Source organism: Lepisma saccharinum, chromosome 2 (assembly GCF_977018435.1).
Source record: "Lepisma saccharinum chromosome 2, izLepSacc3.1, whole genome shotgun sequence".
Classification (NCBI taxonomy): Eukaryota; Metazoa; Arthropoda; class Insecta; order Zygentoma; family Lepismatidae; genus Lepisma; species Lepisma saccharinum.
The window spans coordinates 172,561,844-172,581,684 of NC_139230.1; the positions used below are offsets into that span (position 1 = coordinate 172,561,844).

Here is a 19,841-nt window from a genome sequence, read left to right on the forward strand (position 1 = left end):
TAAATTTTCCTGCTGGACTTTTCTTTAAAAGATCTTTCCCGGTTCACTTGAAATTTTGAAGAGTGGTTTTTGAACTTTCTCGCTTGAAGATTCATATCGCTCAACGCAAATTTTATCCTGAACACAGTTTCATATAGGCCTATATGCACTAAAATTAAAGTCGGATTCTCAGATGTAAGTAGGGACTCCCCGAAGGCGTAGTGGTAACGTCTTCGCGTTGTAATCAAGGGGTTCTGGGTTACGAGTAGAAACCCGGCGGAGGCACATAGTGGTTCGGATCCTACTTTAAACTGTAGATCAACTCCCGATTAGCCTATCTGTGCATAAAGTGGACTTACAACTCAAATGCAAGCAAAACATATTCATATCAACATTCAGTTTCACTTTCAGATCACAATATATGCAGTATAATGCTCAATTACTTGACAAAGTTCTGTGTAGAATGTTTGTACACGCTTTCTTCTACTATCTGAACATTTTAAAATACATTTTCTATATTTAGAGCTTTTATTTCGTACATACTACACTGAAAGCCTTCTGAAATATGCTTTAGGTGAGTTTTTGCATTGAATGGTATATTGTAAAGCCCGAGCGCTTAACTGCGAAAGTAGTTGCTTCAGGGGATATTTGGTTTTGTGGTAAATAATAAAAGGCGATTCTATTCCCAAGACGGATTCAAGCGGTGCCATCTTGCAATGAAAAAATTTATGTACACTTTCGGGGCGTCATCGAAAGCACAGAGGAGATCCGAAGGCAGCCCACGACTACGAAACTCTGCCTAAATCCTGTGACAAAGTGACATAAACTTCCCCTGTGATCTAGCAAAGACACAACACTAAAGCGTGATGTGCAGCCGGTCATCAGCTTCAATTTTAGTGGATCTTGGGCTTTCACTTCGACTCAAGCAGAGGCCATAAAGCTAAGATAACGCTGCGGTGGCTTCGAGCAATCGCGCCTGACACCATTTGCTCCTCTGCTTAGGTCCATAACGGCCCGGATGTTAATTCCCTAGATTGTTTTAAGAGATGACCCTCGATAAGAGACACACTCGGAGTCGCCACCGTGGAGAGGGAGCAATCGAAGGTTTTCCAATGCTCGACTCACGCGATTCCATTGATGCTGGATCTGAATGGCTGAAAGCACGAGTTCTAGAGAGGCTTTCTTTGTCAAGTGCATTTGCATAAGCTATGTTGGAAATCTCCTATTTCCATATTTTGACGTAGGTAAGATTTAGGAAACTTAGCTGGTTATATTGATCGTTATTTGGTTTGTTTGACGTCGCTTGAAGTGGTTAACTTCAGTTTAATCACGAAGATGAGGATGAATCGTGATTGCTAAATTTTAGACCACGTTATGTGTACACACACACACACACGTTCACTCGCTATTTCCATCGATTATGGGTTCCATATTCCGTTGACTATATTTCCTTGGTTCAGATACCGCTTGAGACTGCTATCGCTATTAGTATCTTCATGTAAATTATAGTTTCTTGTTATTAATTTTGACACTATCTATTTAAACAGCAAATAATTTTATTATGGCTCTGTTAAACGTTTCATTTTTCAAGCTATTTGTTTCTCTACCCTTCCATGATAATATTAAGTTCTGATAAACTTGTCTTATATCTTTGATCTAAAAAATGTTTTATCTATAATTTATTTGGCGAATGAAACACCTTTAAGTATACTATGCAATATTGAACAAATTATTTACTAATGATAAATAATTCGAAACTTGCTAGTTTGCAAGAAACTCTATATACAGTATTCAACGGTAACTTACAATCACAAGTATTATCACGATTTTTCACTTCGTGAGCAAAAATACAGTAAGTAACGGACTTAGCTGTTGCGTGAGATTCTATTTTTTTTGTTAAAATCAAGAGATACATTTGCATTGAGTGTGCGTATACACACACACATACGTACACACACACATACATAAATATATTTGACACTGTTAAAATTTGTATTATTTTGGAGTTTTTTTTGTTTCGCCTAGTATAATTCAAATGTTTGTGTCTAAAAATATAGCTTCTATCGTATTATGAGGTTTTAAGTGAAAGTTCTGCTCCTTCGTTGAAGGTTAATTAGCAATTAGCAAAGTAATTCAATCACGCAAAACGCAAAGCTACGAAAGCTATGTGGCTGATCAAAGTTATTTTGCGTGCCACATGTAAACCTTTTGGTTAGTGTCGGGGCAAATTACATGGTACTTTTGATAAAATAAATAGAGGGTCACTAAAAAAACATGCTTTCCCTTTTCCAATACAATAACAATTAGTGATGTCACAATATTTTCGTGTCGCTACAGGAAGCAGTAGGATGTAGAAGAATTTTCTAATTTAGGCTATTCTCGCCAGCCTATTACAGTAGCAAGAGTTCTAGTTGAAAGGAATACAAACTATTGTTTCTTCTGAGAATGCGCGCATATTTACGATTCTACTAGAAATTGTAAACCAGTCGTAAGCACCCACATTTCCCCTGCGACTGTATTATGTTACGTCCACCCTTGCTGTCGTCCATGGTGGATCCTACGATGACATGCAAGGTTAGGCACGTAACCGGTGGGAGGCTCTGGGGGCTGAAGCATCCCCAAATTCTACGAATATCTAATTTAAATCGTGTACAGTGATAATTAATTTTACTTCCTTAGCAGAACTAAACGTCTTGTATAATAAGTTGTAATACACTGATAAATTCATATTCAGGGCTTCTACTCCCAACTTTTTCGCCATTATGGTGGTTGCTGATAAAGAATGAGCCCTTCCCGAAATAAAATTCTGGCTACGGCCCTGTGTAAGGTACAAGATCTGAAAGCATATAGGCTGCAGTGACAAACGTACGTAATAAGACGGAGAACGAATGAATCAGATAAATGAATTTAGCATAGTGTGATTTTTTATTTTACTTCATTTGTCTACTTTTCTAGGCTTATCGCGAATCTAAGAATGGAGATGATTGTTTTTTCAGTTAACGCTAGCCAGAATCATATTTCGGGGAGGGGGCAGGGGAGGGTTGCAGGGGCTCATCTCTTATCAGCATCCGCTATCTAAAAGCGAAAAAGTGGCAGGTTTATAAACCAATGAAAGTGGTGTAGGATTTCCGGGGAGGCTTCAGCCCCCTGAGCCCCCTGCTCACGTACTACCGCGTATAGATAGACTAATCGGAACTGGAATTACGGTTTAAAGTAGAAACAAAATTACTATTACACCTCTACCGGCATTCACTAGCATTAAACCTACGTAACTTATCTTTAAAACACATGACTGGGTTATGAGGTATCTACATAGATATGAAAGCAATATCGTCCAATTCGATTATGTAGTTGAATATAATTACGTACAATTCAAATTAATTATATTGTGGTTATAATCAGTGTGCATATGTTTCCCTTGACAGTATCTTACTATAAGTTCACAGGTCACAAGTTTCTGCATTGAGAAATGGATATTCCCAGCACTTATACTCCGTCCCGGGTATCTCTGGAACAAAACCGCGCATAGCGGCTTAGAAGGGGTGGGGGAATCGAGTGGGCAGAGCGAAGCAGTACACACTGCTGTGATAGCTGGTAACTACAGTCGCTCCCCCTCCCCTCCACTTATCCCGTTCCCTCTCACGTGTTCATTGGTGAAGTCGTCTCGCGTCACTACTTGCGCAGAGACTTGCTTTCGTTCGTTTTCTTCAGAGATAGCCGGGACAGAGTATAGTCTAAGTAACGATCCCTTGGTGATCCACGTCTTAAATTTTATACACAATTGTAAATATTTTTTTTTGGTAGAAATTCCATTCAAACCACAAAGTACGTGGTTGCTATGCTATTCAATGTTAAAAGTCAAACTTTCAAGTCTACTGGAAAAACGATATGTGATGTATAAAGTGATAGGACTATCCAAGAGATTTAAATGGAAACAAAAATCAATTTTGTCTCTACTCTCTAAATTCTGCGAAAATAACTGATTCGGAAGACCCATGACTCTAGAACTATGCTCTGTCTCAGGAGTACCTGGAACGAGTGAACAAAAGCAAGTCTCTGCGCAAGTAGTAACTCGAAGGACTCCACCAATGGGCACCTGTGAGTGAACGGGATAAAGCAGCAGCAGCTACCAGCCTTTGCAGCAGTGTGTACTACTTCTCTCCGCCCACTCGCCTTCTCCCCTTCTATGCCGTTATGCAAGGCCTTGCTCCAGAGATTACCGAGATAGAATATAGTAGAACTAGGTTTGAAAAGATAAAGTTTGTATTTTGTGCGTTGTGGCGCTTTTTATTAAAGTTATTTTCTACTGTTACGGAGGCCGATCCCAATGCTGGCAAGAGATGTGGGGAACGGGGAAGCGATCAATCCAGCATGATAAGAAACGCAGCAGCCAGTAGAACGAGGTTCACGTAGTACTTCTTCTCGCCGCGACGTAACTCTCGGCGCCACCGCTGTTGTCAGGTTGGTCTGCGGCGTAATCCCCGCTGCGCACTTCCATTGCCAGAACTAGGATCGGCCGCCGTAACAATAGAAAATACCTATTCCCTACAAGTGTGTAAAATGCTATTACAATCTGAGATGGTTATATAATTTTTCATTTTTTCTATGTTGATTTGATATGGAATGTTTGTCATGGTCATTATTGGACACCTAAATCCCTGTTTAATATTTTTTTAATTATGTATAATTAATCGAAATTACTTATGTAATGCTCATGTGATTTGGTTTTTGAGACATAGGTATCCGTTGGCACAATTAAATTCTGGCGAGACGACGGAAGTTGGGGAAGGTTCGGAGTCACGGCGACGATTGTCACGAAGGTTCAGTTTTTACGTCCCACCTGTACAAAAATAAGCCTTATGGAATATCTCCGTTTCCAGTCGGCAGATATACCTGAAATTTGGACAACTGAAGCGGCATGTTGCAAAAGATACCTGAATGTAATTTCAAGAAGATCAACAGAATATCAAGGACGTAAGATCAAATTGGTTGTAAAAAAGCGAATCTTGGACCAAGTACGAATTCACGAGCCGGGCGCCAGGGAGACGGGAACTTAATCCCTCTGTACCTAGCTGAGGACACAATGCACCAAGGGTGAACAAACCTTGCTGGAAGGAAGCGACGCTTACTTTTTGACGCTCTTCCAACCGAAATTTCAAACCAGGTATAAAGCTGCGGAAACCCGAAGTACCGACACAGTTTACCGCGATTCTCGTAGTGAGAGCACCTCATTGCTAAAGCTCAGTCCACCGTAGACTTAGTATCTTTCACGACCCATCAACGTGTGGCTGACAGTGAGTTTTAATACGTGTGTGCTTACATCAATCGCTGGAGGACGTCGAAGTGCGACTGTGATTCTGTGATATCATACGCGGTTAATTGTATCGTGAAACGAGGTCAATCAAAAACCATGGCAAGCTAGGAGAATAAAGAGAAGAGGGGGTGTCGGGTTCCCAAGTCCCTAACGACGCCGCCACTACCATCAGGCACGACCCGACCGCCAAACCAGCCGACGCCAACAGAAAAGACGTACCATGCCAAGAAAACTAGCCGACGCCAACAGAAACGACGAAGAGATGCCCGACGCCAAGCCGACGCTCGAGAAGATGCTGGCCAGGGCATGTACTAGACGCCGAGGACGCCCCGAGAAACGCTCAGGGAAGAGCAGAGAGCCATCCCGCCAGAGGGAAGCGACGAGCCAGAAACGCTAGTCGTCGGAGGCCGACGCCGGAGGGAATGAGAGATAAACGACGCCGAGAGGGAGTGAAAGTGCGAAGTGTCACCCTCGACGCTCATCGTCGCGGTTGTTGACGGAAGAAGTATTTTTCGCCGCAATGGAGCCACATGTGATTACCCGCGCCTTAGAAAGGCGGACCACCCGATGACGTGCCGTATTCATCTGTCGGTTAATATCCACGTACGAAGGTTTTGTTTTCTTTCATCGCCCTACCACGAAAGACTAAAGCCATATTAACCCGCGAACTTCGACGTGACTCGGAATCCCGAACCTAACTTTCGCGCCTTGTATTTGAGTATTGTAATAAAATAGGTCGTTTTGTGTTTGTTTTTTAATCTCTTTTAATGGTCAGCATTTAAAGATAAAGCTCCTTTATTGCGTTAAATCCCATTGTAACTTGTCAAAGCGTGCTCCATAGTAAAGTAATCCACCGCCCAGTCGTTTGAGTACTTAATCGAGGGTTGAATGTTTAGCCTTTTGTCTGTTTAGTAATGTGTGTTAAATTTGCCCAGGTCGAGCTAGTGATGTTTTTCTTTGTTATTGAGTTGTTATGTAATTGTTGCTCGCGCCGAGGTTAATTGAGATATTCCGGCAGCTGGAGTCTATGAGTATTGCGTCATGCAGCAGATTTGTAATTTTTTTGAATGGACGAGAAGGGGAATGTAACGAATATTCCCGTCCGAGAAAACTGGTTAATTGATACTTGCTGTCTAGACGCGAATGTTCTTGTTGAACGAAAGGTTCAATCACGCCTACCGATTTTTCTGACAACTGTTTTTGTAGAGGGCTGGCGCATAATTAATTGTAAGGAGCACAGGAGCAGAGGTTAACGACCTAATTCAAGGAGTTTATGTTAAAAAAGAAAAAGTACATTGATTACTAGGGACGTTCAATATATAAGTTTCCCTGTGCTATAAAATATTGTATAAAGCAATGCCATTAAAAAGAAGCACATGGTTGACAAGAGCCATCCTTCGTCTACAAGGAACAACAATCAATTCGTTATCAGACGTCAAGGCGCATGCGCTCAAGGGCGAAAAGTAAATGCTTGTTCGGAAAACGCGGGCTCGCGTCATATGGAGTTCAGAAGCATGGATGCTAAGAGCGTTCTGCTTATGGACTTTTTGGAACGAGGAAGAATAATTAATGCTGACCGTTATTGTCAAACATTGGATAAACTGAAAAACGCAATTCGACAAAAGCGACCAGGTCTCCTGTCAGCTGGTGTCATTCTTCTTGACGATAACGCTCGCCCCCACTCAGCAGTGCAAACACAACACAAAATTGAAGAATTGGGGTGGGAACGGCTGCCCCACCCTCCATACAGCCCCGATTTAGCGCCGAGTGATTTCCATCTTTTTTCGGTGTTAAAGTCTGAATTGCAAGGTTACCGTTTCGAAACAGATGAAGAAGTGAAGCGTAATGTGAGAATAGTGCTCAATAGCCAGAGCCCTGATTTTCTTGCGAAGGGTATGGACAAATTGGTGCAATGGTGGACAAATGCCTAAATCTCTATGGGGAATATGTGGAGAAGTGAGGAAGGATCCTCCTACACATGTATGTATAGTTTTCTCATGTATCTTAAAAATATTTTTTTACAGCATAGGAAAACTTATATATTGAACGACCCACGTAAATATAAACCTTGCATGTATAATTTTATTTTGATAATCCCCAGGGAATGAATGAGTGCGCGAATGAATGAGTGCTTCAGTGGGAACTGTACTGTCTGCTGTTTTTGATATGACAGATTACAATACATACATCTTTACTATTCGTACGCGTCATTATTTATTGTTTCCAGGTACTCGGAATGTCAGGTACAATCCAATCTGTTATTTTTTTGCGTGACGACAGGTGTTAGGTAAAATTAAACTGATATACTTTAAGTATTACGTCCTCGCCCCGCACTGAATCAGCACCATCACCGTTCAGAACACGAACTCAAACCTGGATCGTTTTGCTTACACATGAACGGCATTCCCTGCCTATTAGTGCGTGGTATGTTGCTTTGTTAGACAGACTAAAATGCTTATAATTGTACTGGAGATTGCAGCAACAAAATTCTTGCCAATTGCATACCGCAATAGAATCTTGTCCTTTCAATGTGTCCATGGTTGTGATTGGCTACAGAGGGATGCAGAAAATGGATAATAGATTTGATCATATTGCTTTCGCAAATGAGATATCAAGGGAATTTGTAAGTTATGAATTTAGATTAGAAAGTGTGGTAGAAATAGCCTTTTGTACTTGAATTGTTTAATAATACTTATTTTTTCTTGTTTCTTGATCGACTTTAAAGACCTTGCGGATGCTTCAGATCGCACGCTGTATTCTTGTAATCATGGGGTCCTGGGTTCGATACCCGGTGAAGGCACATAGTGGTTCTCATCCCACTTTAAACTGTAGGTCCAGTCCCCATTAGCCATTCTGTGCATAAAGTTAACTTAAAACACCAAATCAACCAACGCACGCTGTATGCGTCAGGCATTCAATACAAAGACAAGCACAAAATGTGAATTAGAAAATTAATGATTGGATATTTTCAGCATTTTAAATGCCATAAAAATTTAGGCAACGAAATGTATAACGAAATAGAACGATATACTACGCCAGGTAACAGCAATGTGACAGAACACAGGGAATTAATTAATCTAACCGTTGAGACATGTCGCACTTGACAAGAATTCTGAAAACAAACTCTTACGAAATAAATGCTTGTCACGTCCTCCTCTCATAAAAGTTATTCTGCCAGTCCAGAGCCCTAGCATACAAGTTTCCTAGTTCTCCTAGAATAAGAGTTTGGAATTTCATCGTTTTCGGAATGTCATATTTTCTGTGTGAAATCTGCGAATTCCATTAAATATCAAGCAGAAAGAGCATTTTCTTATCGTGTTAACAGAAAGGCATCTGTAAAATGACTGATCAACATTCTGTCTTCCAGTATAAATACATTAAACTTACACATGAAATGAATATAACATTTTGTTAAGTTCAAACCTGTTGTAACTAAAAATGAAGAACTGGTTGACATAATCACAGCCCGTTGTATACATATTTGTCTGAAAATTGCAATTCAGTTTCGTTTAACTCTCTGCTCGTATACATCATACCTCTGAAGTCGCCATCCATTTAATTGAAATCGTTGACACTTAATTACTTGTTCGTGAATACTTGCACATTGATATTTATTTATTTATTTATTTATTTATTTATGCCTTGTTTTAAATGGCGGAGTTAAGGCCGTACAAAGCCTTTTCTTCCACTCGACCATACATTTAAAATTTTACATTATTATATTATACACAAAGTACATTAAGTCATTTCACATAGGTCCACACACACACATTATACTCATACACACAAGTCTTAAAGCCCTGAATATAACACACAAAATACAAAATATATAATACACAAAAAACTAAATATGGAATGAAAGAATGCAAAATTTAAAATTGTATTTAAGTAACTGCAAGGTATTTTAAGAATTCGTTCACTTGCACATGCTTTTTAGTCTGCTTGACAGGGGAAGATCTAACGACTACTCTGAAGAGAGTGGCGAACACGTCTGCTAAAGGAAGCGACGGAGCTTACTGCTCTAGTGCTTTCTGGCAACTGATTCCATAGTCTTACAGCCGATACAGAGAAAGAGTTGGAGAAGAAGTTTGATCTGTGGACGGGAATAGAGAGAACTGAGGAGCTGCGTGATCTGGTGTCGCGATCGTGAAATTCGTGAAGAAATTGGAAGCGAGAGAGGAGATAGGAAGGTGACTTGAGGTTGAGAACTTTGTAAAGTAAAATCAGAGTGTGCAGCGTTCGTGTTTCTTGCATACGTAGCCACCCCAATTTGAGAAAATAAGGTGATAGGTGGTCCCAATATTTTAAATTAAAAATGTATCGTAAGCAGGCACTTTGAACACTCTGCAGACGTCTAGCTGACTCACCTGTTAAGCCGGAATACGCTACGTCACAATAATCTAAATGGCATAAAACTAGGGACTGACATAGTTTGGCCTTGATAGAGGTGGGGAGGAACTTGCCCATGCGTCTTATAGCATACAGAGATGCGAAGGCTTTTCTACACGCCGAACTTGTGTGATGTGACCATGATAAATTTCCGTCTAATACAATTCCCAGATCTTTAACAGTTTGGTTAAATGGAATGTGAGTCGAATCTACAAGAATGGAAGGCAGAATGTTAAGATCTACGTAACGTTTCAGTTTATCGGAAGCAATCAAAATTGCTTGTGTTTTGTTAGGGTTAATATACATGCCATTGTCTAGCGACCAGTTAACAATCCTCTCTATATCTTCATTAACCTTGGAAATACCATCGCTTAACATTACTGGGGGTGCAGAATAGTACAACTGGAGGTCATCGGCATACAGGTGATAACGGCAGTGTTTTAAGATATTTGGCAGATCATTAATGTATAAAGAAAATAATAAAGGGCCGAGTACACTTCCTTGCGGAACGCCACAGGTGATCTCAGATAGCGCCGAGCATTTGCCATCATAAACCACCCTTTGTTTACGTCCGGTTAAGTAGGATTTGACCCAGTCGGTTGCAGAGGTGGTGAAATTAAAAAATGATTTTAGTTTGGAAATGAGAATATCATGGTCGAGTGACTGGAATGCTTTCGTGTAGTCCAATAAAATTAAAACTGTCGCCTGTCTGCAGTCCATAGCTTGTCTGACGTCGTCGGTTATGTGAGTCATGGCGGTGCTAGTGCTGTGATTAGGTCTAAATCCCGACTGAAACGGAGCCAGAACTTCATTTGTATGTCGGCTGATTTGGTCGTGAGCAATGTATTCTAATGCTTTCGATAGCGCGGGAAGAATACTGATAGGTCGGAAATTGTCAATGGAAGTGGCGGGGTCAGTCTTGGCGAGAGGAAGAACGTGTGCTATTTTCCACTTATCTGAAAAAATACCAGAGCGCAGAGAAAGATTAAAAATGTCGGTGATGTATGGCAATACATGAGGTAAAATCATCTTTATTAGTCGCAATGGGAGGTTGTCGGCTCCTTCAGAACCAGATTTGATCCGACCGATTGCAGTTACAACTTGGAACTCATAGACTGGGTTAAAATTAAACTCTATCATTTCTGTTTTGTGGTTTGCTATAGCTCTAATAGTAACATTTTTAGCATCCTTATTCATTGAATTAGAGAGAGAGAAATGCGTATTTAATTCATCAAGGGACGAAACACGAGTAGGATCTACGTTACGTTTCTCTCCTAGCCCTAGATTTCTTAAGTTATTCCACAACATTCGGGGGTTGCCTTGCATATTTAATAATTCGTAAGAAAGCCTCCTCTTTGCGTTGCGCACGGCCTGATTACATCGATTTCTCAACACGCGGTAGTTATTAAAACTATTTAAAGTATTTGGAGATTTGAGGCGCTTGTCAGATTTAAACCTGCGGTGAGCCGAATCGCGCTCCGCCATAAGTGCGAGAATGCTGTGGGTCATCCAGGGGGAAGCAGGCCGCGTGACGCGTTTTTTCTTTAGTGGAGCATGTTTGTCGAAAAGGTGTAAGATTAGACTATTTAATTCATTAAGCTTATCGTTAATATTAGTGAAGCTGTTTATTGAATTCCATGGGATTCTTGTAGCATCTTCGTTTAGTGAAGCGGGGTTAATTTTCTTTAAATCGCGGTATTCAATTATGTTTGGCTTGGATTTCGGAACATTGAGGGAGTAAGCAACGTAAATAAGATCGTGGAACGAGAGACCGCAGGCGCTCGTTTGTCCATGTTTGGTGATTCGAGAGCAGTCTCCTGTTAAGATGACATCTAGCCAAGAATGCGATGTAGCCGTGTGGAAGGTAGGATCGAGCTTCAAAATATTTAGATTGTAAGAAGAGATAGCAGCGCGGAATTTATTTACTTCAGGTTTGTCAGTTTCTAAATGAAAGTTCAGATCGCCCAGTAATAAGCATGGGTAACTAAGAATTGGTGAACCACAGTCACCCGACCTAACCCTCCTTTGGGACTTACGAAGTTCCCAGGCTCGAACCCCAGCCTGTTCCGGGTGTTCCATCGTCAATCTCATCCAATCATCACCCATCGTAGCGATTAGCCAAGGGTGGAAGAAAAGTGAGATAAAATTACCAAAAAGTAATGCAAATATATTGATGCATGTCATGTAGTGTTACACTGGACCGTAGCAAACATCTTTGCATTCAGTCATTGACACATGAGTATGAATTGATGGATCGAATCACATAATATATATATATATATATATATATATATATATATATATATATATATATATATATATATATAAGAACTACAGCCCTTTCTCATTGAAACAGATACTGGCTTTAGGGATTCCCTATATTTAAATATACTATGTAGTTCAAGTTAATATCCGAGAATACGTATGTCAAAAATCATGATAGAAACTAGATTTACCATCAGTACTTACCTACAAATGAAACATTTCTGATATATCTAAGTAATTCTATTCCTAGAGGAGCGGGTTGTAGTTTTTCACATAGGTACAATGGATCCTGTCCACATACATCACTTGTCAAGTTGTGTACAGCATGCGCCATAGCGTACACGGCATCCACTGCAAATAAAACACGTTTATGATTACTGACTGACAACCTGCAAATAGGAACTATAAAATCATTAATTTCTATTTGGTTAACGATTATTAAGCACAGATTTGAGAAATTATTTGTACAAAATTCATTATATGATTTCGTTATATTTGAAGTTGTTACCTCATTTGCGCTTTATAACTTTTGTTTCAAAGCAGCATGGAAGCAAATATGCAAAAATCATTACATCTATGCGTATCGTTACAGGCCATACCCGGAAAACCTATCCTAAGCATTTTCCAACGCCCGAGATCACTATAAATGGAGTTAACAACCTGCCTCAGGAGGAGAAGCCAACGAGAGCTCAAAGGATCGAGATCCGGTCGCAAGAGCGCGACAGTGCCGGACGGGGAGAATCGACTACAGGGTCGGTCGGAAGCCGCGGGGCCGAAGCTGGGGCCTGTCCAGAGGCGAGACGCCTCAGGCCAGCCAGCGGTACCAGAGACCGTTCCAGCGTCCAGGCGATCCTGAGATAAGTACCTGCATCTTGATGGTGCTAATCCTTCTCCCCTTTATTATTCTATTGGAGTGCTTACTAAATAAGACTCAGTCAATTTACCATACAATTTGTGCTACGTTAATTACAGAGGGTGAAATCCGGCACGGCTAAGATTTTAACGTCCCCAATCGTGTCTCCTGGAACAGAACCTTAGCTCGTAACGGTATAATGGAATCAAACCAGCAATAATTATATGAATTAGAAAAGTGAAATAACAAATTGAATTGATTGATTTTCTGCCACTTTTGGCTAATCGCGAAGATGGAGATGAGTGGTGATATGATGAAGTTGATGAAGGGACACTTACAAAGGACACCCATGCCTAGGCTGGGATTGGAACCTGGGACTTCTGGTGTTGTAGAGCGATGCGCTAATCACTCCGCCACTGAGGCCGGCTTAACTAATCGAAGCTCTGTTTATTGTGCTTAATGGCTACTTCACGTGATTCGAATAGACAGTAAGGTGCAGAAAAAAGTTATCAACCTCATTGTAAATGGTTGAACTGTTCGGTCTAGAGTCCGGTAAGTGTTTTGAGAAGCAATAATAATAATAATCCTACATTACAATATCGGTCTCACAGGTAACTGAAACTTCGAGTTGTCAATTGAGAAATAATTAGATTACCACTAGTACATAGCTTCAAATGTAAGTCCGTCAGTGCTGTTTTCAAGTCCAGGCAAAACTTTACACTTTTCGGGTGACACGGACACTTTTAGATTATAACAACTCTATTGTTTTCCAATGCTATCGCTACAACCCAGAAGTGTGACTATACAACCGTACTATACATTTGACATTTGTTGATTCGATTTTTATGTTCCGCATAGCTTAACACTTCATCCCAAGATGCCTTGCTTTCCATGCATATTCCTATGTATTATAATTTTAGAGATATTATGTCACGTGATTTGCATTGTTCTCTATTGATTGTGTTTTGACTTGTTTGACAAGTATCAATCAATATAATTTGATGGTTCTTCTGTACACCAAAATTTTATCTTCCTTTCATTAACGATTCCTGGGATGCCAGCTGACACAACCGTCTGATATGCGATTTTCAACGACACCTATTAAGGCACTACATTAATCGATGGTCAAATGAATAATTAAAGAGGAGTTTGATGCATTGATACGTGCATATTTATAAGAAATTAATTTTTAAGGGATTTTTATTAAATAAGGAATTATATTTGCTTCAGGGGGAATATTTTGTATTGATCATCGTGTGGTTACATTACTTCACTGGCGAAGAGGTCAGCGTAAAGTGCTACCAAGCACCCAGGTTCGGAACCTGATGAAGCCATGAATATAGCATTGTGTTTGTTCCATCATCCGTTTCATCAGTTCACCATCAATCCTCATCGTCGCAACTAGCTCAAGAGGTATAAAAGCTATGCCAAACTACCGAAATGAAATAGAAAGATATGGTCCATGTTGTTAACTTTTCATCCGAATCTTGTGAAACTGATCGATGGGAAGAAAAATATATGACGCACAGCGTCAAACGAAAGCGTGGATTTCGAATACCTTTACACACTCATATGTTGTTCATCAATCACGCTGCACCGAAGTCTGTTTTTGAAAATGCCCCGTGCCATTAAGGGCAGAAACTATAGTGCTATTTAGCCCACCCTGCGAACTTGAGTAATGGGCATGGCCGCTGCTGAAAACTTTTTTTTCCCCCCCGAATTCTTGCGCTCTTTAACGAAGTGACAATGACTTATAGTCTCATTCTTTCAGAGCGAAAAACGAGCAGAGAAAATAAATTTGACACGTGAGCGATGGAATTGCTGCTTAGCTCGTAACGACGTTTGAAAGGTTTCAGGGTGAAAAATGTTTCCAGTACTAGGTCAGCGCAACATGTCATGCCGGTTCTGCGTGCATATTAGAGATACAAACGTATGTGACATGTGGTTGATAATAGGATGAGGAAAGGCCCCTGATAGCTCCTGACAGATGGACAACTCTTTGATGCTTTCCCAACGACCGCGTATTATTATCTCGAGAATGATGTGACACGTTGATCAGGCTCTCCTCTTTGGCATGTTCCACATGCTGTTTACTGGTTATTGCGTGCTGTTTTATGAGGACGTCATATCCTGATCTCTACACAATTCTATATCTTCCTGGGCTGTTCTGCTAGCTCTTCGAATGTATGATGAACAATGGAGAAATTTTGTCAGACTCACCAACGACTGTGCCACTGCTGTTTCACTGAATTCAACGCACGGAAATATATTTGAAATTTGTTCCCTAATTCATACCCATCTCCGACCTTCGTGGCGGAGTGGTTATTACGGCGCGCTACGACGCCAGGGGTCCTGGGTTCGAATCCCGGCCTAAACTTTGTGTTCTATGTGTTTGTCCCTTAATAAATTTCATCATGACGTCACTCACGTTCATTTTCGCGATTAGCCATAAGAGGCAGAAAAGAGAAGTAATATAAGTCAATTCAATCAATCAATCATACACCTCAAATAAGGGACATTTGATTATCAACTCAATAATCCGCATACTCGTGAATTCGTGGGCGCACCGAAAGGGTTATAGAAGCCAAAACTCCCTCTCTGGACTTAATTTGCTTGAAAAATGTCACTATATTCATTTTCTCCGTTTTCTTACTGAAAATGCTTGTTCAGTAGCCTCATAAAATATCCGATTGCAACTATACATGAACCTGGTTATCTGTACACACAGTATCTTGCATATCAATGTATCCACCATCAGGAATATCCGAATATCCATTATCTTGGAGACCTTCCAAATTAGCATTATTATTGGAACAGTGTCTCCATTGGTGAGTATTTCAGTGTAAGCTGCAAATGTTCTATCAGAAGATACGTGATTTTGCCCAAAAAAAACACAATAGGTTCACTATACCAATTAACCGACCTTCGAGGCGGAGTGGTTATCGCAGCGCGCTACCAAACAAGATAATTTGCAATTCATTGAGCTAAAATGTTATTGCATTACGTGGAAATTTCATCAGTTTGTCAAGTCAACCATTCCATAAATGAAATGCTTCCGATGAGCAACTGAATTAATTAAATGCTGCTAATTTTGAAACAAGATGTTACAAATAAAACTAGCTGAAATATTACGCACACGGAACCAGACCACATTGGTTAGGGAAGAATTTAGAAGGAGATATGCAAACAAGACCGGACCGTAACTGAAATTTTGGAGCATTCACTTGCTGCAGATCTGTTTAATTTATACTCTGTTTCTGGGTCCCGGTTCGATTCCCGTGGAGGCACATAGTCGTTATGCTGTAGGTCCAGTCCCGATTAGCCTTACTGTGCATAAAGTGGACTTAAAACCCGAAATCAATCAATATACTCTGTTTCTGGAATCTGTGGATCAAGATCGCTCACAACGGAAGAGAATGGGAGAAAGCGAGTCGCGGAGGAAAGTAGTGCGCTCTTCTGCAAACGGATGGTAGCTGCACTCAAGAGTTCATTGGTTGAGCCCTCTCGTGTCACTACTTGCGCAGATACTTGTTTTCGTTTGTTCGCTCTAGAGTTTCAAGTGTCAGAGTGTAACTTTCTGCAGTGGCACGTTCACTTATAGAAACCAGATGTACGTACAACCTTACTATCCTGAAGTCTCTTAAGAGCAAAGGATGTCCATCCGAACGCTCCAAGTCATTCTAAAGCGATGCGAATACGTGGCTAGCCCGTTCTGTTAGACCAGATTCCGGCCAGTTGAATGCTTTCTCGAGCATTATCATCGGGTCAGAATCAACTTGTGCAGAACGGGTCTGTTCCGTGTTCACATAAACCACAGAAAAGTAAATGCATCAAATCTAGTTGATTCACCAGAAACGCATCCATTAATGCACTAAAGTGTGTTTTTTGGTCTTTGGCAAGAACCAGATTTACAGTTTTGATGCATTTTTGTATATCATTTGTAAAGATTCCCCGTTGGCGCTGTGGTAACACTTTGCCTTCTTAACAAGGGATTGCGGGTTGATATCGAGTGGAAGCACATAGTGGTTCGAATCCAGTTATAAACTGCAGGTTCAGTCCCGATTAAACTATCTGCGCATAAAGTGCATTTAAAAGGTAAATTATTCAATATCTGTGTACAGGGGGACCCGGGGCAGAAGGGATCAGTTTACCCTTCCTAAAATCTCTGGTAGATGCTGCATCCTGTGGACACTGTACAGTTTGTTCTGTTGAATCATGGGAAGTCGTGAATGTCATTCTAGAGTCGTTCGTTTACGAGGATCATGCTTTTCGCATCCTCTTTGTGATTTTTTTATAATTTTAAAGAATAGAGTAGAGGAGGCAAATGTGGAATACCCTTCTTGTTTTTAACTGTAATTACTTTAATTTTGCACGTTTTGAAATGAAAGTTCAACAAACAAATACAATACACATTCCTTTTTTTTAAAAAAAAAACTCTCAGAATATTTGAAATATTTAATGTGCTTTTGAAGAAAAAACATTATTGAATAAAGTGCTAAATGTAAACTAAAAGAAAGTAGGGGATAATTGTAGAATACAGTATTCCACATTAGTGGAATGCATCAGTGCTGCCATCTGTACACAACGTTTGATGGTTCTAAACTACCCCGATTGACGGCAGACGTATGTAGTTGTAAAAATCATGGTATTTCACTTTGGCCGAATATTCCACATTTGCCTCCTCTACTCTATCTCTTTGCAGGAAAGCCGAATTGTGTTAATACTAATATCTAACAGTTGAAGCATGTAAATCCCAATAGTCTTAGTTCTACATCATGATAAATAGTTATTATTAAATATAAGTTAGTACTGATTTTAGCTACCTTAAACAAACAACATTACCCGGGGCAGAATAGGTGGAGTAGATCGGCGTAGGAAAGTAAGAATATGAAAGAAGGGAAAAATTAAAAAAGAAATAACTTTCCCAAGAACTAAAATATAGAACAATTGGAAAGAAGTTGATGAAGAAGAAGAAGAAGAAGAGTTAAGGTCAAGTGAGGATGATGATCAGGAAGATAAGTATATCTTTACTATGTAGACCTGCACTCTACTTCGACGGAAGGCTGGGTGTCGTGTGTTCTATGTAAAAAGTGGTCACACAATTTGTGTGCTGGTATAGACAGTAATGACGAGGCAGTACTAACTTGTGAATTATGTGCATCATAAAACTTACTTTTTACAGAGTACCTCGTTACACCTCGCTCAAAAGCAAAGAGATAATTTGCATTGTTTATTGTATTTATAAAAAAATAATAACGTATTTAATATTCGTAAAGTTTTTCAATGTATTGTGGTTATTAAAGGTTTATCTACTAGCTTTGTATAGTTTTAAATTTAATAGTGTATTTTTTATTTAAATTGAAAGTTGCGTACCCCGTCCTGCTCCGGGTTTCCCTGTATCATTTTAAAGCTAACGTCAAAGTGCATCGAATGATGCAAATATTTCCATGTCGATCTCTGCTCTAATGCATCAATTTATACGTCATTTGATGCACCTTCTTGCATCTTTCTCGATGGCGCACTTAAACATTTGATTTGAGCTACAGAGTTTAATCCTTTTTTTTGTTTCAGCTGATGCATATACTTTTCTGTATGTACTCTTTAAAATGTATGATCCGGTGTGCCACGGTCCATCTCGTATGTGTGCAGCTAAACAGTTTGTCTCGATGGGATGTACATTCCATCTGGCACTTCTTCTTGGCAGATAATTGTATCATAAATATAAGGTGTGCATTGCACAATTTGCAGGAAACTGTTCTAATATTTCATGCATTTAGAGAAAGAAATACATGAAATACGCCATGTAAATATATTGATTGATTCATTTGGTTTATTTTAATTCGCTTTTCTGCCACTTTTGGCTAATCGTGAAGATGAGGATGAGTGATGATATGATGAAATTGATTATAAAGAAACACTCACAAAGACCACCCATGCCAGGATTCGAACCCGGTACCCGGACCCCACTCCGCCACGGAGGTTGGCACCATATAAGTAAAGAAATAAAAACTTTTAGGCTATCATGAGTAAAAATGATAGCTCTTTCCAATGCAAAGTCACCAGAGAAATAGAGGGCGTATTTTAAAATACGAGAAATCTTGGGAATCCTTTTATCACTTATTTGAGGAAAAAGTTCGTTTAATTTCCAAACATTCCTTGTCGGTGAACGTTATGGAAAGAAAATTGGCCGACCACAATTTTTACGCGTATTTTAACCGCTTGAAATATTTATTTTTGTACAGACATATTAGGAGAATTGCAATAACTTATCACTTAGAATTGTAATTCTTTGTAAGAGATACAAATTTCTTATATTTAAGCAGTCGTCTGTGGAATAATGTTTTGAGCGTTGCATTCAAAATTTCTTCTCCTAAGATTTGGAATTTGAGTTTCCGACAGGGTATGACGTTCTGTTGTGTTAATACTTTCATCTATCTCGTCCAATCACCCTTCATTATAATTATCGCGATGTAGGAAAGGACGTAAAATAACCAAATGTGCATACCGTTGTGGGAAATCTGCATGCAATTTAATTATATTTTCTGAGGATAATCGATATGGCACCAGCCTTAGCCAATATACCCAGAATCATCCAACCAATCAATTAGAGTATCTGTACAAAATTTCCAATTTTTAGCTCATCTTTGTAATACAGTAGTAGTTAGCCCAACGTGTAGCAAAGCCAGGGCTTAAGGCAGGTCTGGGGGCTAATACCATGGGCCTCCATTTGTAAAGGGAAAAGGCAAAAAAATGCCCTGAAAATGGCCACAAAATGACCAAGAAATTATATAATTAAAATGAGGTAAGAGTATTCAAAACTCATTTGGCCAAAATCTTAAAATTGAAATTGTATATTGGTTGGGGAGGGGGAGTTGCTCCACATATATAAATCTGGGCATTGCTTTCGGGTAATGCATTGATTTCTGTAGTTTGTCGTCTAATTTATTTCTTCAGTTTATCTTCCATTCTTTATTTTTATTTTTGTACAGCAAGTCACATTTATATCCCTGTAAGTTAAACGTGGCGATGAAGATGAATGAT

At 39.7% G+C, this 19,841-nt stretch overlaps 1 protein-coding gene across 1 annotated transcript in view; it reads right to left on the minus strand.

Annotated features, from left to right (window-relative positions):
- Positions 1 to 19,841, minus strand: part of LOC145983761 (metabotropic glutamate receptor 7-like) — a 706,759-nt gene that overhangs the window by 33,399 nt on the left and 653,519 nt on the right. Inside the window, exon 7 of the mRNA XM_083116810.1 lies at positions 12,152 to 12,298. Within this exon, the coding sequence (XP_082972936.1) occupies positions 12,152 to 12,298 (147 nt within the window). The remainder of the gene's footprint in view (positions 1 to 12,151; positions 12,299 to 19,841) is intronic.